This window comes from Phascolarctos cinereus, unplaced genomic scaffold, assembly GCF_003287225.1.
Source record: "Phascolarctos cinereus isolate Bilbo 61053 unplaced genomic scaffold, phaCin_HiC Scaffold_1;HRSCAF=81, whole genome shotgun sequence".
Classification (NCBI taxonomy): Eukaryota; Metazoa; Chordata; class Mammalia; order Diprotodontia; family Phascolarctidae; genus Phascolarctos; species Phascolarctos cinereus.
Window position 1 is genome coordinate 122,882,855 of NW_027555514.1, and position 25,775 is coordinate 122,908,629.

Here is a 25,775-nt window from a genome sequence, read left to right on the forward strand (position 1 = left end):
GGACTAGGAAAGGGGAAGGAAGGACAGAACAGTCCATGTACTGGGCACTTCAAGAAGAGAGACTCTATTGGGGGAAGGTGGGGGAAATGAACATAGAAAAATAGGGAAATTACTTTAGAGACATAATTCACTCCATAATTTTGCAAAGAGTTGGTCCTCATAGACTGTAGCAGGATACTTGTCCTTATTAGTACCTAATAAGTATCCACGCTCTCCTAGGTCCTGCATTTACATAAAAGCAGACACATTTCTTCAATAATGCGTCTTTCACTTATTTCAAACTCTACATGGGACAGTGTTTCTACCTTTCTCCTGTACTTGTGTATTGTTTTGCATCATACTTATTTGCATGATTCACAACCACCCTTCTTCTCCACCCCCCACCCCTAGGACATAAGCTTAGGAAAAGGCAGATACAAATGTTCCTACCTTGTTTACATCTAACCTCTTGAGATCAGGGCTTTAGGTGAAAGGGAAAGGAAAAGTTTGACCATGTCCACCTATTCTTCTGCTGCCTGCCATCACCATTGCATATACACACGCCACTTTACCTGGAGGTGGGGTATGTGTGGTGGTCGTAGAGGAATAAATCACAACAAAAAAGAGACCGGGGCAGAGGGAGAAATGAGTTTTAACACTTTTGGTAACAGTTCTAGGGAAAATGTTCCACATGGAAGGTTCCTATTAAGAGTTGTTTATTTAAATATATCTATGAATTTGAGACTGTCTTGCCATGAGTAGTCCCTCCCCCAATAAAGATGGTGACTCATTTGTACCTTCTAATTCTGTGCAGTTCTTCTCTTTGTTTCTTTAAATCTTCCATAAAGTTGCTGCCCAGCACTAGCGTGTGTGTGTGTGTGTGTGTATACAAATCTGTGTATATGTATGTACATGTATATATGTGTATACACGCATGCAGATATGTATTGTATATATGCATCTACATACACACATGTACGTATGCATGTAGTGAACACCAATGCAACCCTTGGTCTGGAAGCCTGCTGCTCTTCACATTGATTTCCTTACTGGTTCTCCTTTTCCAGGCATATATACCTTTGGTGCAATGTCTTTTAAGCCATAGATGTAGCTAAACCTCAAAATATACCTTAGATGCCCCAAGGCAACTCAAGAAGGGAGAAGGCATGCTAATGGGGAGTGGGGGAGCGGCATTTTCAAAGCTGAAACAGAGGGAGGATAGCATAATAGATAGAGAGAGCTGGCCTTCAAACCAGCATAACCTGGATTCAAGTCCTGACACACACTGGTTGTAATTAACCAGGACCAGTTACTTAACATCTCAGTGCACTTAAACAATTCTCTAGATGAGTCATCCGTCCGCATTGATAGAGGAAATCTCTTCTCCAAGAGTCCTCTGTACTGAAGAAGTCACAGATCTACACCAAAACAAACAAAAAGTTTTAATAGAAGGTTTTAGGCAAAAGGGGTTTTGCTTTATTTAGTTGTGGCTAAGTAGGGGGTTTCACTTGCTATTTTCTGTCTTATGCTTGGCTGATCAAGAAGCACCTCTGAACCAAAGGAGGGATTATGGGGCTGTAGATTTTTCCTACAGATTCATCGGTCAGGAATGCTTCATTCCACAACCTGTGGTACATATGATAGCACAGGCTAGCATACTATTCCCTAAGAACTTGATTCTAAAAGTAGAGTCCAGAATAACCGATCAATATTAGAAGGGATTTCAGTGATCATCTTCTCCAACCCATACCTCAACAGAAATCCTTTCCACACCATCTCCAAGAAGTGATGTCCAGCCTCTATCTGAAGATCTCCAATGATAGCAGCTCATTCTACTTTGTGTCTCTCCTCATTTCCAATTAGGAATTTTTTTTTCTTTCTCATATGGGTTGAAACCTGTGTGTTTGAAGCATCTGCCCATTAGTTCCAATTAAGTCCTCTGAGGCCAAGTTAAACTGCGTTTTAAATAAATACTTGATGACAGCAATGATGTCCCCATCAGTCTTCTGTTCTTTGTACCAAATTTTTTCAATAGATCCTCATAAATGGAGGTCAGCTAACCTTACCATCTTGGTCCTTTGGACACATTCCAGTTTCTCAGTGTCCTTCCTAAAATGTTGGTGTCTGGAACTAAGTGCCAAATGTAATGTGCCTAGAGTTGGGCCTGAGTTCAAATCTTGCCCAAAGACATGCATGACCCTAGTCAAAACTTAACCTCTCCCAGCTTTAGACTCCATAAAATGCAAATAATAATAACACCTTCTTCACAGGGTTATTATGGACATCAAATGAGGTAACAAACCTTAAAGCACTATATAAACACTAGCTATTGTTGTTATTGTTGATGTTGTTATACAACAAAGCTATCATTTCGTTAAAAACACTTTTTTATTGGTCCAGACCTATGATTTCATTGGTGTAGGGAGTGTAAGGTAAGGGAACTTCCTGTACCAATTCAGATTGCCGATTGTTGCATAGTTTGTAATCTTAGACAGTTGCTTCTGGCCCTGAGGGGATTGTCTGTGACCCTGAGGGTCACACAGCCAGTAAGTTTCAAGTGTCTGAGGTCAGATTTGAATTCAGGTCCTCCTGACTCCAAGGCCAGAGCTCTATCTACTGCGCCACTTAGCTTCCTCTCATGTCATTTATTTAAATAGCACCTTCCAGGTTGATGTTAATAAATCTGGATTCTTGGCCCAATCATTCAACCAGTACCAAATCTATACTCAGATGCAATTCATATTTTCCCACCCCCATATTTCTCCATGGATAATATTAGAGATTTTCTCAGATCCATAATTGAATTTCAAGTATACAGTGAATGACTATAGCATTCCTCTAATCTACTAGTTCAGTAATCCTGTCAGAAAAGGAAATGAAGTTAGTCTGTCTTGCCTCTTTCTGATACCTTTTTCAACATTCAGAAGCTATATTTGAAATAGTATATTCTAGAATTGTGTTATCCAAGTCAATATAGTTTTAATAATGTATCCTGGGAATTTTCTATTATATTCTTTAATGATATATTCTAGATTTTTGTTAAGAATCAAAGTTTGACTCACCTGTAGTTTCAGAGATTTACCTTCTTCACTGTTTGAAAATTGGGGCATTTGCCAATTTTATGTCTCGTGGCACCTTTCCCATTATCTGTAATTATTCCTAGATCTCATAGATGACTGATGGTGGCTCAGCAAGTCTAAGTTGTGATTGTTGTTATTTTTAATACCCTGACACGTAGATCACCCAGACCTGAAGTCTGGAAGTAGAGTTACCAGTTAGAAGGTTATTACAATAGCTCAGATAAAAGGAGATGATGTCCTCAAATGGGAGTGATGATCTGAAATATGGACTTGCCCAGGGTGAGCAGTATTATTGGAAAATGAAACCTTTGCTCCCAACATATGTTTACTACACCTTTCTGGGACTGCCCAGATTTTTTTGGTAAAGAACTAGGATCCTTTCATAAAGGACTTAGCTCCTTCCAGTGTGAGGTCAGCATCTCTTCTAGCAGGACAAGAAGAGAGGTTTGGCCCCAACTCCTTTCTGTGGAAAGAGTGACTGTCCCCTTTGCCTACTATAAATAGATCTTATCAAGTTAATCCTCTGATCAAAATCCTTCAATGGCTCTTTATTCACTCCTGAATAAAATACCAGCCCCTTGACCTTGCATTTAATATTTAAGGCACCTCACAATATGCCACCAGAATACTTTTTTGGACTTATTTTATGTTACTATCTTTCACTGACCAAGTGCTGCAGCTAAACCACACTACTCCCTGTTCTTCAGTCTAGCCCTGCCTATTCTCCCATTGGTGCCTTTGAAATAGTGACCCTCCATTCTGTGCTATAACCTGACATCAAACAATTGTTTTGGTGGTGGTGGTGGTATCAAGAGTCCAGGACATTCCCTCCCCTATCACAGAAGTTTAATAGGTAAAAAGAAATAGCTAAAAAGAAATTTTTAAAAATACTTTGAGAGTGAAATTCATTTTTGTATTCAGATTATTAGAGGAACTGTTTAGTTTTTATTTCCTTTCCTTGAAATTAAGGTTATAGTCATCTCTTCAGATAGATACATTGATCTAACTGAACTGCAAGATTTTTAAAAATTAGCTAACAGAAATCTATTTTTTTTCTTTTCATCCATTGGGGAAAAAAGAGAAACAAATTCCTTGTCATAAATATACATAAGCAAAATAAATTCCTTCATTAGTCATGTTCAAAGAAGGTTTACATGAATCCATTACTTCTCTGTGAAGAGGTAGATAGTGTACTTCATCATAAGTCCTCTGAAATCATGGATAATGGGGGTTTTTTTTGGCAAAATCATGGATAATGTTTACATTGATAAAGTTCTTATAGTTCTCAGAGTTGTTTGTCTTTACAGTATTGCTTTATGAATTGTTCTGATTCTGATAATCTCATTCTTCATCAGTTTATAAAATCTTCAAAACTGTTCTTTTTTATAACATCGCTATAATAGTCTAAGTTCTGGTTTTGCTCACTTCATTTTGCGTCTCTCTTTGTCTCGTGAAGACATCTATTTCCTCATTATAGCACAATGGTATTCCGTTGCAGTATTTTAAAAAATAGTGAAGAAATTATTAAAAGGATGAATTCTGAATCCCATTGGGAAAAAGTTTCAAATAATCTAGGAGCTACTCTTTTCTATGATATGCCTAATACAGTTCACCAAATCTCTTGTGAAATAGCCCCAGAAACCCATTTTTCTTCTCTTCTCCTTTACAAGTTGGAATAGAGGAGGAAGGGTGGCTGTGCCCACCCGCCCTCTTTTCATGATGTTTCCCATAATCAACCTTGGAGGTGTCCTCCTTAAATTTTCACTTCTTTAAGTGATGCATGATCTGTTTTAGCAGTATGTATTGCTATAATTGCCAAGATGTAGGAGAAAATTGACAAAATGGCATGCTGAAGGAAAGGGAGAGAGGGATAGTATTAGAAGATACTGACTAGATTGCATTTGGGCAACTGTACGATGTTTTTATTGACCCCAATCTTCTCTTGAAATAACCCCCCATATTTTCAGCACCATCATTCTTCTGTTAATGTTATATAGCTGTGGATCGCAGAACACTCCAGTCTCCAAAGAAGTAAATATCTAGATTATTCAAAGATCATAGAAGGATCCATGATGGCTATGAATAGGCCATCACATATTACCTAGATAGAATTGCCTACCAGAAATAACATAAAGAATTTCCACAAGGAAATACATAGCTAGAAGAAGAAGTGGGCTAGCCATGTACCAAGAACAAAAGATAATTTATGAGCAGCTCTTGTGCCACGTTGATTGCCATATATATTGACTAACTAAAGAAAGATCCTCAAAAAGTCAAGTAAATGCCCTGGGGAGGATTTATGGGACAATATAGATGAAAAGAAATGAATGAGTTATCTTCTACACCATCAGAATGAGTACCCAGCAATGAAATCATAGATCCATCAACATATTAAAGGAACATATAAAAGGATACATAAAATAAATAAGATAATAATGATGATATTAAATTTCCTGAGTCCTCAAGTATTGTAAGAGAAATTCAAATGTCATATAATAAAAGAACTTCTTATAGTAAGACAGTTCATATAGTCAAAGGGTTTACCTGGCAAGATGCTAAAATGATTTTTCTAAAATTTGTTAAAAATAAGATAGACATGGGGCTCACCCTATATGTAGATGAAGTAGGTGGGGGTAGTACAGCCCTTGAAATTTTTACCATTGCAGTTACCCCCTTTGTTTTGTGTCATTGTTTCCAGAAAGTCCTTTGTTAAGATGCAATCATATACCTAAAAGGAGCATCACATAAAGCTCCATTAGCAGACAGGAAATGAGACACCAGATAAATAAGCTGTGACTAAAGAAGCAGGAAATGAGTGAGCCCTGGGCAATCAGAAGAGAGCTTGAGGGCAATGGGTGGTGCCTTAGACTGGGAGGTGACACCCAAAAAGTCAAGGCAAAAGAGTGATCAGGGAAGGGATGCCAAAGACAAACTTCAACTAGCTAGTTCTTTTATCTAGAGCTAGTCCTGAATTGATACGCACTTAGTTTCAGATGTCTTTCCACTGAAGTCAATGCTCTGATGCTATAATTAAATCTTCCAGGTCTCTTGTAGCCCTACCATTCTAGTATTCAGATATAAAAATAAACAGTCATTTCCCTTACAAGTATCAACAATTAAAATAGCAAAACAACAGGCAGAATATAAAGAGCATATTGATAGCACAAAGAATTTGCCCAGGGAAAATGTACCTGGCAACAAAAATAATGAAGGGTTATTACATGTCCAGTTGCATTACTAAATGGCAGTTGCCAATTATCAGCATTAGAAGGATTTTAGAGGGTCCGTTTTGAGAAAGTATTTGAAGAAAAAGAGATATTTGGAAAATGAGGGGGAAATATGAGATAAGTAGTATGCACCATATAGAGCATATTATTACCATTTAGATGCTAGTCCATAAGAGGGATGCATACACACACACACACACACACACACACACACACACACACACACAGAGAAAATACATATATATATGTATGTATGTATATATACACATATATATATGAATTATATTTAGATATATAGAAGATATATGTGTGTGTAAATATATCTTCCAGGTCTTGGCAGCATGACACATAGCTAATATTGTGTTTAGGAATAGTAATAGTTTGTATGTCTGTGAAAGAGAGGGAGGAAAGGAGGAAGAAGTAGAGGCAGAGACAGAGAGAAGAAAGAGAAGAGAGAATCTGAGAGAGAAAGAGAGAGGGAGAGAGAGATTGAGAGAGAGAAAGAGGAGGGGGTGGAACACATAGTTGGTCTGGATCATCTTACAAAACATATAAAAGGCTCCAAAATCTCAGTTGCTTTTTTACATCAATTTTTCAGTTACTTTTTTTAATCTTAAATTTTCATCTCTTATGACCAGCCCCTTTTAGTGATGAATGTGTCCTCTGAGGAATTATATACTTTGTGACACAAATTCTGCAAATATCCTTATATTTGCTTAATGAAATATCACAACCAACATACCAAATGTTATGTTTTGTACCCACAAGATTCTAGGAGAGTAACCCACTACTTTATCTTAGAATTTTTACTTTTGCTATTGCCTTTTTCATTTGAGGAAAAGTGAAACTTATGTGACTGTTTTAATTCAATGATGATTTCAACTAGATATGCCTTGTGACAAAGTTTACATTTGATTTTTGTCAGTCATCCCAGACTGCTTTCTTCCACTGTTGCCTTGAGAGCTCACATAGGAGAAGTACAAGGAGGTAATTACATACAAAGACTTTAACTGCTAAACCAGTGTTCAAACAAACCCATTAAATCGCATCAACAATAAAGACCAGTGAAACAAAGAGATTGTAGTGTTTCATTTCAACCTGACATTCTCAAGAGAGCAGAAAGCACAAGGCAAACCCAGAAGTACTTATCTATTCCCTGAGCTGTGTGGAGAAAGTTCACAGGAAGCAGTTAAAGACACAGTAACTATGCCCTGCATTCAGCTGATTTTCTTTGGAACTTCGCTGTTTTGTACTGTTACATAGTGTTTTTGAGAAAAGCTTAGTACTGTAGAATCCAGATGTAATGAAGATTAGTTATAAAATTAACTCTTCCTTCCACGGGTGATTTAAGAAGTGCCTAACTCAGAAAAGCATTCATTTATGAACATTCTGGTAAGGCTGGCAGTGTCCCAGAGGTATAGGAGCTGTTCACTGCCATGTAAGCAATGAGTCCCTGCTGGATCCTGGCCCACTCTAGGGACCATTAAGAGTAGGAAAGACTACAAGGAGATGCTTAAAATTGGTCTTAGGAAGTAAAGAGTGTTGTGACATGATTCTAGCAGTTCGAGTTGGCTGTGTGAAACAGCTGCTTTCAGAGAAAATTCTATATATTATTTTACTACTCAGAGGGTAAATGATATATTGTCAAAGCAGAAAAACTGGTGCCTAAAATCTATCTCTTTCTCTTCTCCTCCCCACTATAATCAAGTTATTATATCATTTGAACCAAAGCTTTCTTTCCCATCACCACTGTGCTCCCTTCAGGGTATCTGACTACGCCTGTAAATCCCCTCCCTGACTTATGACTTAACTCATTTGGGTTTTCAGAAAACACTGTTGATCACGCTTTGGGATCACTGATTTTGCTCTTCAAACCACTCAAAGTACATGTCATTTGTTCCTACATCTATATATATACAATTCTCAATGGCAGGCTCTTGTTAAAATGTGACTATGTCATAGCTTTATACAGTTCAGGCTCTTGTTACCTTAGAGATTGCTTCTCTCCACATGACAAATGAGATCACCCAAAACATGCTTGCTCTTAAGATTTGAGTTACAAGAGACAAGCATTTTCCATAGAGAGCCATTAAGTTTGGAATTCCCTTTCCCCTGGTCTGACATAGCCCAGGGGTGTTGGCCTTCTGGGTTGGTAAAAACCACATCAAGTGAGGTTAGCTTTCCTTGATTAGTGATAATCCTATTGGGCAGGAAGAAACTACTAATTTGGCTCTAAATTATAAGTAGTTTCTGATTTTGTCTTTTTTTATATTCATGTCCCTTAAGACGTGTTTATTTTAATCTTTAAAAAAAAATTAAGATAGTAATTTACAAATTTTTTGTTTCTGTGTTCTTACATCATGTCACAAATAGTGTGAGGCAGAAGAATTCTGTAAGGAAGTATTTCTTTTTACCTTGCATAAACTATTTTGTAGTAATTGATCAACTACATAGGCAGGCTGGTCTTCTAAGCACTCACAGTGATTCTATGGTCACCAGAGACTAATAAGCTATGTCCCTAGAATTGCTAACACTTTTTTAGAAAATGCTGTTGACAAGAGCAAAAATTAACCTTTGTTGATATGCCCTTTCAGTCTTGGAAAACTTTGTCATTATTTCCCCTTTGGAAATCTGTGCTATTATTTGTCGTATCATACAAACTATATGTTTCTTAACGTGATTTGTCCAATGAACTCCATTCACTTCCACTAACTTGATTCTGCCTCTTCAAAGCATTTGCCAATTTTCACCCGAACTTTCTAACTTTGGGCATTTTGATAAGGTGCATTGTAATTATACTTAAGGTAGCCTAGTTTGTGTCCATTGCATCTCTCCCAAATAGCCTAGAAGCTTCTTCAAGACAGAGACCATGTTTTCTGTTTCTCTTCTAAGCCAAAATGGTGCTTGGGACAGTACTTTGTAGATAGCAGGTGCCTAGTAGGAAATATTCATGTTATGTAGTGCAGAATTTTAAACTGCTTTTTCATAATTATCTTTTCTTCCTTTCTCCCTTGGTATGCTTGTAGGGCTTTTTGGGAAATGGGAAAATAACAAACGAGTGTTATCCCAATACTTCATTTCCCAGATTTCTTTTTATGCATGTTGAAGATTGAACATTATTTGGAAGATATGCATATAAAATTCAAGTTCTTTGTTAGTAGTTTTAAATATACTATTCAAGTAATAACTAGCATTAAGTTCCAGGGTTAAAAATATTGCTAATTATTTATAAATGTAGAAGAGCAGATTTTCCTCATTTAATAATAACTGTAAAGAAACCAATCATTATAAAAATTTAAACATTAAGTTGAGAAAATGATTAAATGCACCAATAGCTCAACTTAGTGACCAGCTTAGCTTCTTTGGCAGCAGGCTAGTACCAGGAGTTGGTCAGAAGTAGGCAGAGAATATATCTATGTTCTATACAACCTAGGTTCCACATAAAATGGGAGAAATATGTTGCTTTTTTGTGCTGGACCCAATAATTGGTTGCCTCATTATGTTTGCTTATATTGATAAAGTTATCCCAAATATTAAATGGTCTGTGTTGTTCTGCAGTTTGTTTCGGTGTTGGAAGGGGTGCTGTCTAAGCTGTCAAGGTATGATGAAGGCACTTTCTTCTCATCCATTCTGTCATTCACTGTAAGTATTTGGAGAAATTCACTTCAGCATTTTAACTATCCTAATATTTGTTATCCCTGATTTTTTAATTGTCTGTTTCTTTCTTATACAAGGTGAAAGCAGCTGCAAAATATGTTGATGTTCCAGTGAGTAGTACTCCTTTCCTTTCATTTAACTCTTTTTTGAACTTTTTATTGTGATTTTGCTTTCATAGAAGGCTCTGTAGGATTAGATCAAAGATACCTGTTTCTATTTTGTAGAATTTTAAATCTTGAAAATAGCGTGGGTTCTATGTTGTCTCCTCCTTTCAACCGGAGCTCCTTGAGGGCAAGGACTGTCTTTTGCCTTTTTTTGTATCCCCATGTCTTAATATAGTACCTGACACATAGTAAGTGTTTAATGAATGTTGATTGATGGCAAGCCACTTAACTTCTCAGTGCCAAAAAAAAAAAATGTCTAAGATGACTAGCTGCAAAACATTTGCAGATCTGCATAGGAAGAGGGAGTTTCCTCATGATGGGTTTCCAAAACTATTAAATCATAGGTCTGGACCAGAAAGAAAAGAAAAAAAAAACTAAGTGTCTTGTATACTTCCCTAGAAAACATTGAATTTAGAATCCAAAAGATACGGATTTGAGTCTCAGTTTCAACTCTTACTAGCTGTGTGACCTTGGATAAATCAGGAAACCTCCCTGAACCCATGAATAGAAAGACTACTTATTCAGCTTGCCTTACAGTGTGATTGTGAAGCTCGAAGGAGATTATGTATGTCAAAGAAAATATTGGTATCCCTAAAGTGAAAAGGTTTGGACGTGTCATTTCCCTGTTCAATAAGCACCAGAGTATTTCCCTCTCATCACTAAGGTAAAATGAGAACTCTTCATTGGGCAAATAAAGTCCTTCACTGTCACACTCTAGTCTTCCTTTCCAGGCTAGTTCCACATTATTCCATATCACATACTTTGTATCTTAGCCAGATTGTCTTGCTTACTCTTCCATATCCAAGACATTCCATCCCCTAACTCCGTGTCTTTGCATACATTATTCCGCTGTGCCTGAAATGGACTCCCTGCTCGACTCTACCTTGTAGAATCCCTAGCTTACTGCAAGGTTCAAGTCAAGTGTCACTCAATACAAGTCCTGTTCTGATTCCCCTTTCCTGTCAACACCACCAAGAGATCATTTTGCGTATATTTATACTTACTTATCTGTGTTCAGGTTGTTTCCCACTAATGGAATGTAGGCTTCTTGTGGTTAGGGAGTTGTGTATGTGTCTTCAGGACACAGTCTTGAATACAGGGGGTATTTGGTGCTTAATAAAGGTATCAGGTGCTTAATAAATGCCTGTTGAACAGATGAAAGCATTTTGTAACTACAAAACCCTATATAAATGCAAGTGATTATTATTCTTTGTATTCCCCCCTCAGAAGTTTTATGAACATGACTTCCACATGGTAGGGGTTCAGTAAGTACTTGATAGAGAAGTAAGAGTGGATGGATGGATAGATATGTGTATGAATATCCTATGTAATAAACTTCTAGGTATGAAAATACCAACTTGGGTGGGGATTGGGGCTTGGAAGATGATAAGAGATTGGAAGAGAAATTCGCTAGTGAAAGGCACAAGGCTCAGAAGTTATTTATTAGAGGAAAAAAAAAGAAAACAACTCAGAAATTATAATGATAAATACTGATACTGTTAAGTAACAAAAAAGTCAAAAGTGTAAAAATTATTCAAATCCAAAACTGTTCTTGGGAGGAAAAACAAATGGGGACGATTGCTCCAGGAAACCTTTAAGATTTTCAGAAGTGCCTTATAGGTACAACATAGTAGAAGACATATAAATTAATTATGACAGAACATAGCACAAATGCATTTGTTCGCTTATAATTTGCTATATGTGTTGATGGACAAACTATCCTTGTATTACCTATTTGACTTGTGTAAGGCTAACTGTACTTCCTTTGACAATCTGAAGTTAACAGGACAAAGTCATACCAGGATATTCCTGGCAAACCTGAATTCTAGCATTTTATGTCTCATCTTGATTTTAGCAAAGCAGTTGACAGATTCTCCTCTAATAGGCCTGTGGATAAGATAATAAAGATACAAGGTAGATGAAAATACTATCATGTGTGTCAGCTGGTTATACCACCTTCTTCAAAGGCTTTGATTAATGACTTGGTGACAACCAGGAGAACAGTCTCTAGTGGAGCAACACAATTATCCATCAGGGAGGTCTTATCCTAATCAAGGGTGTTATTTTTTTCAATGACTTAGATGAAAACATAGTAGATCTACTGATCAAATCTGTAGATGATAACAAATATGGAAGAGATACTGTGTATGACAGATGGTAAAATCAAAATTCAGCTTTATCTCAAATAAGAACACTAACTAAACCAAGAAGATTACATTTATTAGGGATAAATGTGAAATCCTGCCTTAAGTGCAACAGCATAAGAATTTCATAGAGTCAAGATTGGGGAAAAAACTAATGTGGAAAAAAAGACGTAAAGATTTTGTATAAAAAATGATATCAAGGTTTTGGTTGAACTCAAACTCCACACGAGCCAGTAAAATCAGGTGGCTTCTAGGAATGCTAACACAATCTTAGACTACACTAAAAAGTCACTAGTTCAAATTACAAATGTTCAGTGGTACTATGTGCTGGTCAGACCATATCTAGAGTGTTGAAGTTCATTCTGGCTACCACATTTTAAGAGAGGCACTAAAATTAGATTGTATTAAAAATATTCATGATAAACATGCTAGTCATCTTCAAATGTTTAAATTGCTGACATGTAGAAGGAGCAGAACTTCTCTAAAATAAAGAACTAGGAGAAAGGAGTGGGAGTTATGAAAATATATATTCTGGTTCATGTAAGAGAGAATGTTTCAATAGCTAGAATCATTGATCTCTCATAAGAGAAACCATTCTAACAATTAGTTTTCCAGCCATAGAAGATATTGCTGCCTGAGATAGTGAGCTCTCTGTTTATTGAAGGTATTCAAGAAGAGTCTAAAACAGGCTGCTACAGAAGAGACCACTTGCATTAGGTATGAGCTTGGACTACAGGACCATTCAATTCAACAAATATTGGTTGATTTCTAATGAATCCAAAGCACTGTGCTATGACAGGTGATGGGATACAAAGATGGTAAATCACAGAGGCCAGGCCCTGAAGGAGCTGTACAAGATAGGAAGGGAGAGAATACACATACAAGTAAGGATAATGCTATTTAGAACATGAGGAGCACTTTGTAAGCCTTGCAAACACCATAAATGCAAGCTGTTTTTATTGAATGCATTAGCAGAGGTCAAGTAAAGAGGCAGGAAAGATTCAGGCAGAAAAAAATCCACTTCAGAGTGGTAGTTTCAGGGAAAGCTTCATGGAAAAGAGGGCTCCTGAGTTGGGCCTTGAAGAGAGGCAGGGACTTTTTTATTATTGGTAGTAGTAATAATAATAATAATAATAATAATAGCAATAAATAATAATAGCTAGCATTTGTGCTAGAATATATTGCCTTAAAGTTCACTTTAAAGTCTTCACATGGGGCAGCTAGATGGCAAAGTGGATAAGAGCACTGACCCTGAAGTCAGGAGGACCTGAGTTTAAAGCCAGCCTCAGACCAAACACTTAACACTTACTAGCTATGTGACCCTGGACAAGTCACTCAACCCCAATTGCCTAAAAAAGTAAAAAAAAAATTTTTTTTAAAGTCTTCACATATGTTCTCTCATTTATCCTCTCAATAACTCTGTGAAGTTGGTACTGTTATTATCCCCATAATACAGATGGGAAATGGAGGCTGAGAGATAACCACCGGTTACAGGTAATTTCAACAGGCGGTAGGGAAAGAGTTTGAAGTGGAGTAGAGCCAGAGTGGGAAGGATGAGATTGTGGAAGAATTACAAGTTCTATTTGTCTGGAAGATGTAATACATAAAGAAAAATAATATGAAATAAAACTAAACGTGAGAAGGAACCAGATTGTGGAGGACTTTGAGGGTGAGGCTAAGTCCCTGTATTTCATTTCATAGGCAATGGGAAGCTTTCAAAAGTTAACAAGCAGGTAAGTGACACAACATGGTTTCTGCAAGCAAGGGTATTACTTTGGCAATTATGTGATAGCCTGGAAGAGCGAGAGACAAATAGACTATCTTTGAATAGTCTAAGCGAGAGGTTGGGAAGACTTGAACTATCATGGTGTCGTTGGGAATGGAAAGAAAAGGGTAGATGAAAGATATTCCAGAGGTGATATTCCAGAGGTAGAACTGATAAAGTAGAACTGATTGAATGTCGAGATGTGGAAAGGGGAAGTTTTTTGAATGACTCCCAAGGTTCTAAACCTGGGAAGCTGAGAGGTTGGTGGTAGCACAGGCAAAAATATAGAAGTTAAGGAAAGAGTTTGGGAAGGATGAAGATGAGATAATTTTTTAGAGATATTAAGCTCTTCTAGTCAGGAGGATATCCAAGGAGTGATGTCCAGCAAACTGGAAATGTAGGATTGGAGCAGAGGGGCTAGATCTGGAAGTTTGAGAATTTGATATTTGAAGCCACAGGAATGTAAGAGTTTACCAAGAGAACTCAAACATGCCTAGAAGGTATGTAATAGGTGTTCCAGTTCCCAGCATGGCTTCTCACTTCCCCAGAAGAGAATGAGAAGACCAATGGTAAGCATCCTACCGGGTGTGGCAGCACACCCGCTAGGCAGCCTTATGCAAAAGAATGAATGTAGATTTAGAAGAGAGCCAAGGACAGTCTTTGGGGATGTACCTACATTTACGGGGTGGAAAGAAGAGGAGCCGGCAAAGAACACCAAGGAGTGGTCAAAGGCAGAAAGAGACCTGTAAGAGTTTTAGCATGACTCAAGCCAAGAGAGGAGAGACTAGCAAGAAATCTTATAGTTCCAAGTGCTTTTGAGGATGAGGACTGAGAAAGGTCCTTACATTTAGTAATTGGATCATTGGTGGACTTGGAGAGAATAATTTCATTAGAGGGGTTGGAATGGAAGCCAGATTTCAGAATGTTGAGAGTTAGTGAGCAGCAATTAAATAGAGTTGGCACAAAGGAAAAATTATTCTTCCTTAGAATGTACCAGGTAAAATAAGGACTGAGAAGTCTTAAGGCATTGTATGGCCAAAAGAATTTGCTTGCTTGCTTGTTTTTTTGTTTTAGGAGAGGAGTGATGTTAAAATGTTAGAGTTGCAATGGGGAGAGAAAAGCAGATCTGGAATAGCTGCAGTGAGGAGAATGCTAGAGACTCAGAAGAAGAATTAAAGATTCTCATACAGTAGTGAGGGTCCAGTTGAGATGATATAATGCCGTTAAATGGATGTAACCTTTAAAAAGAACTTCATGGCCATTAAGGTTGCATTAAATGAAGTTCAGGAATGCCAGGAGAGATCTTATGCACATACACCTCCATGACGAATGTGACCTACAGAAAAGGATCACAGGGTCTTAAGAGTTGAAAGAGACCCCGATCCTTGTCATCAGCATCATTATCCAAAACCACAATAGTAAGTGACTTGCAAAAGCATCTTTGCCCTACTACAGCCTGTCCCATGTAATCAGTCCTCTCCATATCATTTCCAGTCCTACCTCTGTCCGATTCCTTCCTCCCCTAGCTTACCCTTCTTCATCTTCTAAATTCCTACTCATTCTTTAAATGCCAATTCAAATGCTCCCTTTTCCAGAAAGCTTTTTCTGATTATTCCCCCATTGGTAATGTCTTCATTGATAATGAACCACACGTAGCACTTTGTTCTGTATTTATACTTATGATGTTATATGTATATCATAGTTATCTACCTTTGCATCATGTTCCCTACTCTGTGATCAATGAGGGCAGGGACTACGTCTTATTTAAATTTTGTCTTTTCCCAATGTTTACTAGCACAGTACTCTGAACAGAGCAGGCCGTTTACAAAGATTTGATGAGTTGAATCAAATTAATTGAACTGAACTTGGGGAACCCTCCTAGTTTCCATAGCCTTTGCTCCTGAAAAGTGGCTGTGTCCCAAACCTCATGGATGGGAAAATATTTTTTTCTAGAATAATGCCATCATTCCGTTATCATCATGATATTATTCTATTTCTATCACGAACACTTAGCACAATGCTTTAGTAAATAGTAAGTGCTTTATAAATGCTTTTTCATTCATTTGTGATTATTATCAAACTCTTACAGAGTACCTAATTATAGTTGTTGTTTGTTGAGTCTTTTCAGGCATACCAGATTCTTTGTGACCCTATTTGGGTTTAGGATGCTGGAGTGGTTTGCCATTTCCTTCTCCATCCCATTTTACAGATAAGGAACTGAGAGTCACACAGCTAGTAAGCATCTGAGGCCAGATTTGAATTCATGAAGATGAGTCTTCCCAATTCCAAGCTCAATGCTCTATCCACTGCACCACCTACCTGCCCATATGCTATATGCTAGGCATTAAATGAATAAGACTGAAAAGAAAACTAGAGAGCATGATAAGAATAAGGGATGCTTTTACTCAGAAACAGATGAATATGAGAAAGATAAGATAAAGAATCACCAGTAGCATGCACCAAACTCCTATTTACTAATGGTCAATGAGTTATTCTCCACAAAAGGAGGAAAAAAAGTAACTGTCTTTTTCTTTCCTCTAGACTTATTGGACTAAATAATCTGCTCTCATTTTATTAATCCAGTCTGTGATTCAGGGTACTTCAACAAACCAGTATTCTTCCTTACCTTCAGTCTATATTGTCTCTCAAAAATGATCTCTTCTATTCTCATGCATCCACCCACAACTTCTATGGCCCCTCCAGCATAGCATGGAATCACTTTAAAAGGAATATCTGTCTCCCTTCTAAAACTGATTAGTGGGGATTGTTATTGATTCATTTGCCTTTTGTATTTCTGGATATTTTCCACAATCACAAACATTGTATGTGGCTAGAATGCCTGTCAGATAGCAGTGCAAGTGATTAAATAATGAAAGTGACCCACCTTTGCTTATTTGCCACTGGTATTGTTTATCTCTCAGATAAAGCCATCAGAATACTCAATGCTTTACGTCAGAAAGAGAACCAGACAGAACATGGGGACTAGAAATCGTGTCCCTGGAGATCCATGCAACTAATGTACACAAGAGAGAGACACATACATCCATGCCAGGAGCCAGTTTAAGATTCTAAATATTGTGGAAAGAGATTATTGAAGACAGACTTTTACAAATAAACAAGTGTTTTACATTGCTAATTTTCACTCTGTGCTTTTACTTGTAATTCTCCATGATATAGATTGGACCATTTTTTTAAAATGTAAGTTCAATTTTTTTTCATCCTTCACATTGACTAAAAGAAATTAATCTAGATTGAAAAGGAATTAGGCCAAAAGTAATTCTGAATTTCAACAAAAATATGAAATATGTATAGCCAACGTACTCCTATTTACTTGTATGATACTTCTGGCTTAGCATTCACTGCTATCCATTTCATTAAAAGGGCATGCAAGTAAATGAGGAGGCAGGATAATAAAAATTGTTGCAGAGTGAGAGATTCTTGAAACCCAACAAAAAAGTCTTTACCATTATTTTTGTGATGATAAGTGGGAATAACAGTAAAGAAGAAGAGTATCTGCCATATCTGTGTACACATAGCAGGTACGATAGCAGCAGATATTTGATTTGATTACATTCAGTAATCACTAATTAAGCATTTGCTGTGTGCCAAATGCTGTTTCAGCTTCAAAGAGCTTTCATTCTAGTGGAGATTGCGTGTTCCCCTAGTGGATATATAAGCATGTTTAACCATACAAAAGCTTGTGTCATACCATTGCTTTTGGAGCTAGGACGTTTCAATGACATTTAACATGTCACTGCTCTGGAAAAATAACTTTTAGAAGCTTAGTATTTCAAGTGAAACGAGTGAAAAGGCCTGGAATAGAAATTTTTCAACAATAATATACAAGAGCATATGCAAAAGGTAAATAAAAGGAGTAAATAATAAGAAGGAAATGGCAAACCACTCCAGCATCTTTACCAAGAAAACCCAATGGTTTTCTCCACAGGGTCACAGAGTCGCACATGAATGAACTATTTGGATGATAACAACAGCAAATAATAATAAAGAGCAAATAAATTTTAAAAGGAGTAAATATAAAATAATTTTGATGCCAGAGGCAAGCAGTCAACTGAAGGGATCGCTAAAATGCTTATGTCATTGGTGGCACCTGAACTATGTTTTAAAAGGAAAGTAGAACACCCTCAAGGAGGAGATGAGAAAAGAAAGCATTCTAACCATGAGATAGAATGTCATCTCTTGGTCGTTGTAAGTGGACTAGATTGACTAAAATGTGGTGTGTGATGGAAAGTGATTTGCATTCAGTTTGGAAAGACTGATTAGAGGCCAGTTGAGAAGGTCTTTAAGTGCTAAAGAGAGGAGTTTGTATCTTATTTTGGAGGCAATGGTAAACCTCTGAAGCTTCAGGAGCCTGGAAATAACATAGTTAGATCTGTGCTTTAGTTATGTTAATTTGGCAGCTTTGTGGAGGATAGATTAGAGATGTGGAGAATCTGCAGATGGGGAAACCAAGTGAGATGTCCGTAAACCTTAGAGATTAGAAAATTGCAGCGTCCAGAAAGTTCTTGAACCTCAATAGACAGGCTTTGCCTCTTTTTTTAATGTTTTGTACCTCACTGGAAACTTTTCCCCAGTGTCCATGTTGTCAAACTGAACTAGGTTCCTACCGTTCTTCGGCAGAATTTTTCCCTCAGTGAACATAGGTTTAACCACACAAAAGCTCATGTCACACCATTTCATTTGGAACTAGGAAGTTCCAATGACATATTACATGTCATTGTTTTGAAAAAGTAACTTAGAAGTTCCATATGTCTCGTGAAACATATGGGAAAAGGTTTGGAATGGAAATGATTCAACAATATATGTTAGAGATACTCAAAAATCAAGTTTTTAACTTACTGGACAAACTATTGGAAATAAGCACTTTGTGAAGCTTTAAGTGCTATATAAATGTTAGTGGATATATATAGTCACTGAATAACAGAACACGTATTGCTATGGACATAGTCCAGAGTCAGGACTCCAGAGTAAGATAAGATTTCACCTCTAGAAATGGCAATGAAATGGACAGGCTTGATAGGCAGATGTTACTTATTCAAAAGGCTACTGTCAAAAATATTTTAATGAATTTGTTTTTTTTAGAAAAAAGTATTTGACATAGGTAAAAGGGCGGGGGGGGGGGGCGGGGGAATGCGGCGCTAGCCTTGAAGTCAGGAAGACCTGAGTTCAAGCTCTGCCTCTGAAACATACTGGTCATATGACACAATGAGCCCTTCACAACTGTGCTCTCAGGGGCAGCTAGGTGGCGCAGTGGATAGAGCACCTGCCCTGAAGTCAGGAGGACCTGAGTTCAAATGCAGCCTCAGACCAAACATTTGACCTGGGCAAGTCACTTAACCCCAAGTGCGTTTAAAAAAAGAAAAAAAAGTTTCAAACAAAACAAAACAAAAAACAACTGTGCTGTCAGTCCCCCAAACAGCTAAGATTAAGTTGCAGGGAAGGAAGTTGTATTGATGGAAGAAGTTTCCACACAAGGGGTTCCCTACAGTAATGAAATCACAAAAAGAAAATTTTTAAATTTTAACAAATTCTTTCCTAGTCCTCCTTTCTGGGTCTAAATATGAAAATAATGTATTTACATATATAACCAATATCAAATTGCTTACTGCTTTAGAAAGGGGGTAGGGAGGGAAGGAAGGAAAAATTTGGAACTCAAAATTTTTTAAAATGTTTAAAATTGTCATTATATATAATTGGAAAAAATAAAGTACCATCTAAAATATTGTTGAGAAGAGAAAAATATGTATTCAATTAAATTAAATTTTAAGCATCACTAAAACTTAGAGAAATATATAATTCTATATAACCTGCTTAATGTAATAAGGAACTGGGATTTTATTGTTGTTAATCTTGAAATTTAGAAATAAAGCAAGTCATCTTTTTTATTAAAAAAACCATAATTAAGACACATAAGTTGGTTTTTAAATCACTATTCCTTAATTTGTGTGCAGTATTGCTGCTCTTTCCTCTCAGATCAGGGTCATGATATCACGGGAAAGGAAATTTTAGCCCCTTGTTGATACCTAGTTTTATTTTACTATGATGAAAAAATATTAAACTTCTGTTTTTTGAAGAAAAATGATTAAAAATATTTGGGTGGTGATATTTTTTAAGTGCATGAAGCAGAATAAGAGTAATCAGAATATTTTGTCTTCCTTTGAGAACATGAAACTTCTTCAGTATTTAGGAGCCAATGCATTTGTGAGACAGTTAAATTTCCCACAAATGGTTTTGTCAGATGAATTCACATTGAACCTAGGGTTTTGCTGAAGCATTTCTACAGACGCCAGCAAAATTGAAAGTTATTCTTAAATTCACTAGAATTTAAGGAATGTTGTGAAGCTGAGGATTTACAAAAGTGTTTCTACAGAAGCCAGTAAAATAGAAATTTATTCTTAATTTAAGGAATATTATGAACCTGAATGTTTACAAAAGTATTCCTACCTAAGCCACAATCAGAATTTATCCTTAAAGTCAATAGAATTTAAAGAATATTGTGAACCTGAAGGTTTATAAAAGCATTTCTACATAAATTAATAAAATAAAAAATTTCAGTTCCACAGAATTTAAGGAATGTTGTATAAGGTTGTCATCAACTGTCCACAACAAAATAAGTTTGGATTTTGGTTTTGCTTTTTTTAATTAATTGGTAGATTCAAGTACATATGTTCTATGTCTTGAAAGATCAGTTACAAATTATTCTAGCTTTTAAACCTATTCAAAAAATGAAGGATGTAAGGTTTGGTTTTGGGGGGCTTTTTTGTTTGTTTGTTTGTTTCTAGTGTGGATTAACTCTCAATCTTGGAGAGTTACCTTGGGCACATAGAGGTTGTGCCTTGCCTAAGGTCACAAAACTTATAAATATCAAAGTCAAGGTTGGAGTCTTCCTCTCCAAACCCATCTCTTTATTCACTGCGTCCCAAATGTTTCTAAACTTAAACAGCAGAAGCTAGAAGCACTTGGCTGTACTGGGAGCTACGAGAAAATGCTACAAAAAATCACAGAGAATGAAAAGGCATTGAAAGGCTTCAACGCACATTACAATGCATCACCAAGTACTGGTATTTCCAGCGATGTTGTTGTGCAATGACACATGCACTAGTCACTTTACTCCAACATTGGGAAGGCATTCCAGTAGCATGATTGGATGCAGGCCTTCTTGTTTATATAGACATTACAATATGGAGGGATCATGATATTACTGCGATTTGTTGCTGTAAGGCAAGCTTTTGTAGGCTAAGAGAAATGCACTTTCAAATTAAGTCAATTATACTGTAGCCTCTAGTTCATCTCTAAAACAGGAACAATATATTTAAAAATTTGTCTGCTTGTTAAGTAGGCACCATGACAGTGTTTTTCTATGCGTTGTTAACCTCCAGTGGAAGGTTACACAGCTTCTACAGTATCGAAATCCATTGCTGGGAAGAAATGACGGCAGAGTTGTGCCCACCTACCCAGGAATGGCAGAAGAGAAGGCTTGCACCTGTGGGATTAGGTGTAGCAGCAGGAAGTAAGAGCGTTTGCAGCATATAATTAACGAGGAATTTTTTTCCTTTTCTTTTTTCTTTTTCTTTTTTTTTTTAAAACAGCATGTTCATCTTGCCAGGTTAACTAGTGATTAACCCTAGGGGAAAGAAAAAAAAAGCCTCACTGGGGTCTACACTCATTCACTCACCAGTGTATTCAGTTACTTGTGTAACAAGTGATAAGGAAACCTACTGGAAATATTTCATTTCCTCGTATGTTTGGTGATTTAGTTCTGTTTTGTATGGGGAGTGAAAGTCTACTGGTACATTCATTTGGTAGGACATAGTGACTGAAACATTGCTGATACTTTCCTGAATCCAGTTAGAAATTGCCTAGGAGCAACTGTTGGCTGCCTTTAAAATCAGCACAAAATGGAAAACTTTTTAGTTTTATCATTCCTCTCTGTTGAAATGAATAGACCAGAGCTTTAAATAAACCCAAGTTGTGAAAAGCAACCTTATTTGAAAATTGTATACTGTAAATCCTCTAAATACTCTCAAAATGACAGCAATAATAGCTTTAAAAGATTTTAATTGGTTCTTTAATATTTTATTTCATCACATTTATTACATAGGCATTTAAATGATGATTTAATTTTCGTTTTAGAGTGTTTCAAATTTTAATATCTTTTTTTTAAAAATCCCTCTCGATCATGGAAAAAAAATGCTATGTTGTTCTATTGTTGCTAATGATTAGCATGTAGACCCTTTGATAAATCATTGTGTATTAACACATTGAAAGAGTAGTAATTTCTCTTTTATAATGTAGGCACAATATTTCTGTTTCACTCAGAAAAGAATTACCAACAGGATATCTTCTTGTAGTTATTTTTGGAATAGAAGGCTTAATTCCTAATGTAAGAATATCTTAACATATGAAAAAGTGCAAAGATTTTCAAAGTTTTAAAATCGCAGTATCACAAAACAGTCATAACATGAAGGAGCGCTGATCCACTGATAATGCCCCCCATCGAAACACATTCATATTATAAAAAGAAACTGTTTAAAAGGAAAATTACATATTTTTCGGCAATTTATTAGAGATAATTACCCTTCAAACACTAAAGAAAGGATAAAGTGTTTTAAAGAAGCATAATTCTAATTGGTAAATGTCACCAGCTGTTGCAGTTACTCTTCCTTGTGTATGTTCTTCTAATGATTATAGTCTCATGCCACAAGCTGCATGAAAATATATTCACTAGGTGTGAAATTCCCATATGTCACAATTTCAAGAATAGGTAAACAGTTCAAAGAGAAAGGGAGAAATAATGGTAATGAGAAATGCTATAATTCTGGCTTTTGTTTTTGTTTTTGTTTTCAGACAAGGGTTTCTTAACTTATGAAAAGAAAACTTATTTTCAAAAAGGAAATTTAATGTTTCTCAGTTTTATAAAACACATTTAAAATCAAAATGACCTACCTAAAATCCATGTTATCATGACAAGTTGTAATAGTTCAATTTATAGATTTAACATTTAAACCATTCTGTTCTGTAAAACAGAATTGACATTTAAATTTCTCTCTATTAGCATTGAGCTAGGAAAGGATCTGTCTTCTTGTGTGACATTTTTAATAACAGTTTTAAATATGATAAAAGAAATAAGTGTTTTATATATACATATACATATATGAAATACAAATTTTTATGTGTGTATACAACTACTATGTGCAGATCTCATATTGGAAGAGACCTTAGAAACTGTGGAGTTCAGTTTACACAGGAACGTGAATTGCCTTGTTAATTCATGGCCCAGTGGTTACCCAACCACTGCTTTAAGACCTCCAATGATAGGGAACTGACCTATTAGAACAATTCATTCTACTTTTGGCTATCTCTAAGTGCCAAGAAGTTTTTCCTTTCACCAAATCTAAATCTGTCTCTCTGCAACTTCTACCTCTTACCCTTAATGCTGCTTTCTAGGTTGAAGCTAACTATTCTAATCTCTTTTCCATGTGAAAGCCCTTCAATTCTTAGAGGCAGCTCTCATGCCTCTCTGAGTCTTCCCTCTTCTAGGGTCAATGGCCTCATATCCTTCCACTGATCCTGATATGGCATGGCTTAGAGACCTCCTGTTATCCTTTAAACCAAAGGTGTCAAACTAGTAGAAATGAAAGCCATTGAATTGTATATAAGGATCCCTTTGGGTCAAATATTGACTTAGAAAACCACACAGGTTTATATGTTTCCTTTTTATTAATTATTTTGTTAACTGTGTCCCAATTCACTTTAATCTGGCTCAAGCCAGACGTGGATGTTGTTGCGGGTTATGTGCAGCCCACAGGCTACATGTTTGACACTTCTGCTCTAAACCTATTCCAGTTTGTCATTGACCTCTATAATGTGGTCTGGATAGGAAAGAATGCAATGCAGCTATCACTTCCCTTAATATAGGTACCATACTTCTAGTAGAACAGCCTAAGAAACAACATGTTATGTCCTTACAACTGACCTCTGAGAAATGACCTCAGAGTCAGAAAGAGTTGAGTTCATGTCCTACCTCTGACATATACTGGCTATGAGACCCTGGATAAGTATTGGACCTCTTAGTAGTCTGAAACAAATCTCTAAAACTGTACCTAAACTCTTTAGGTCTCAAGCTACTCCTTACAACTAATTGAAGTTATAAACTAATGCAATCTGTACAGATGATATCATTTCCATATCATGGCTCTCCCACTTATTTATGTATGTTTATAAATAAGGAATAATTTTAATTGACCTTTTGAAAACAAGGAACATATTTATACGTCTTATCCCAGGTATTAATTTAAAAGTCAAAACAAAAATCTAAACTTATTTTGTTGACATTTAACAAAACCCTTACCCTCTCTACCTTAAATTCTACGGCATTTAAGAATTTTTTTTTAGAATTAAGGAGAAAAGCACTTGGAATACGTTAGATTTGAGATGAATTCATTTCTTTTAATTTGCTAGAACTTAAATTCAAACACATAAATGAATAGGCTCCAGGTTACCAAGTACTGAAGTAGTTCTGTGTCCCCACATATGGAGAAAAAGTGTTCTAACAATTATTAGGTTGGTTAATCTGTTAAAAAATATTCCACAAAACATTGTAAGTTACATTAGGGTACTTTCTACACTGATGGAACCACAGATTTGGGCAGCAGGACATAAAAGATCACATTAGCTTCTATGGCCACCATGCCATGCTACTACATCACTGATGACTAAATCCCCCAGGTCATTTTCACATAATCTGCTCTCAGCCATGCTTCCTCTAACCTAAACTAATACAAGTATAGGGATTTACATTTACTCCTATTAAAATTGCATCCTATTAGTCTGAGCTTACTATTCTAGCCTGTCAAGGTATTTTTGTCTGAGTTTTGCCATCCAACAGGTTAGCTATTCCTCCTGACCTCCACAAATTTGACATTCATTTAAATCATTGATCATGATGTCAAGAGGAACAGGACCAAGAACAGAATATTATAAACTCTACTAGAACTACCTCTCTATGTTGTTATTGATCCATTACTTCCTCATGTGTGAACATTCCACCAGTTCTGAATCTGTTTAATGGTACTATCTTCCATGTAGTCTACATCTCTGCATCTTGTATACAAGGATATAATTAAAGGTTGTCAAATGTTTTGTTGAAATCCAGAAATATCCTATGTATGCCACTGGAGAGGTAGCTTGGCATAGTGGAAAGAACATAAGACAGGAAGTAGGAGACGTGGGTTTGACTACTGGTTCTAATCAGTATTACTAGCTATATAAACATGGCAACTCACTTAACATCTCAGAGCATTATTTTCTTCATTTGTAAAGTAGGGATAATTGATAAATATGTGTGCTACTTCACTGTGTTGTTCTAGAGAAACTCTTTTGTAAAACCTTATAATGGTAAATAAAAATGAAATATGGTACCCTAATATTCTATTAATCTAGTTGTTGTCCATTGAGTTTTTTTGGCACAGATACTGGAGTGGTTTGCCATTTCCTTCTCCAGTGTGTCCCCATTTTACAAATGAGAAACTGAGGCAAGTAAGAATTAAATGATTTGCCTAGAGTCATAAAGCTAGTAAGTGTCTGAAACCAGATTTGAACTCTGATCTTCCTAACTCCAGGCCCAGTGCTCTATCCACTGTGCCACCTAGCTGCCCATTAATCTACTTTGTTATTGGTGTTGTTCAACCAATTGTTTTTCAGTCGTATCCAACTTTTCATGACCTCATTTGGGGTTTTTT

The 25,775-nt window shown here is 36.4% G+C and overlaps 1 protein-coding gene across 11 annotated transcripts in view; it reads left to right on the forward strand.

Annotated features, from left to right (window-relative positions):
- The window catches only part of CADPS2 (calcium dependent secretion activator 2), a 708,547-nt gene that overhangs the window by 634,386 nt on the left and 48,386 nt on the right, over window positions 1–25,775 (forward strand). For all 11 annotated transcript variants that reach the window (XM_078154013.1, XM_078153999.1, XM_078154004.1 and 8 more), the window contains 2 exons: window positions 9,845–9,928; window positions 10,021–10,053. In XM_078154013.1, coding sequence (XP_078010139.1) covers window positions 9,845–9,928; window positions 10,021–10,053 — 117 coding nt within the window. The remainder of the gene's footprint in view (window positions 1–9,844; window positions 9,929–10,020; window positions 10,054–25,775) is intronic.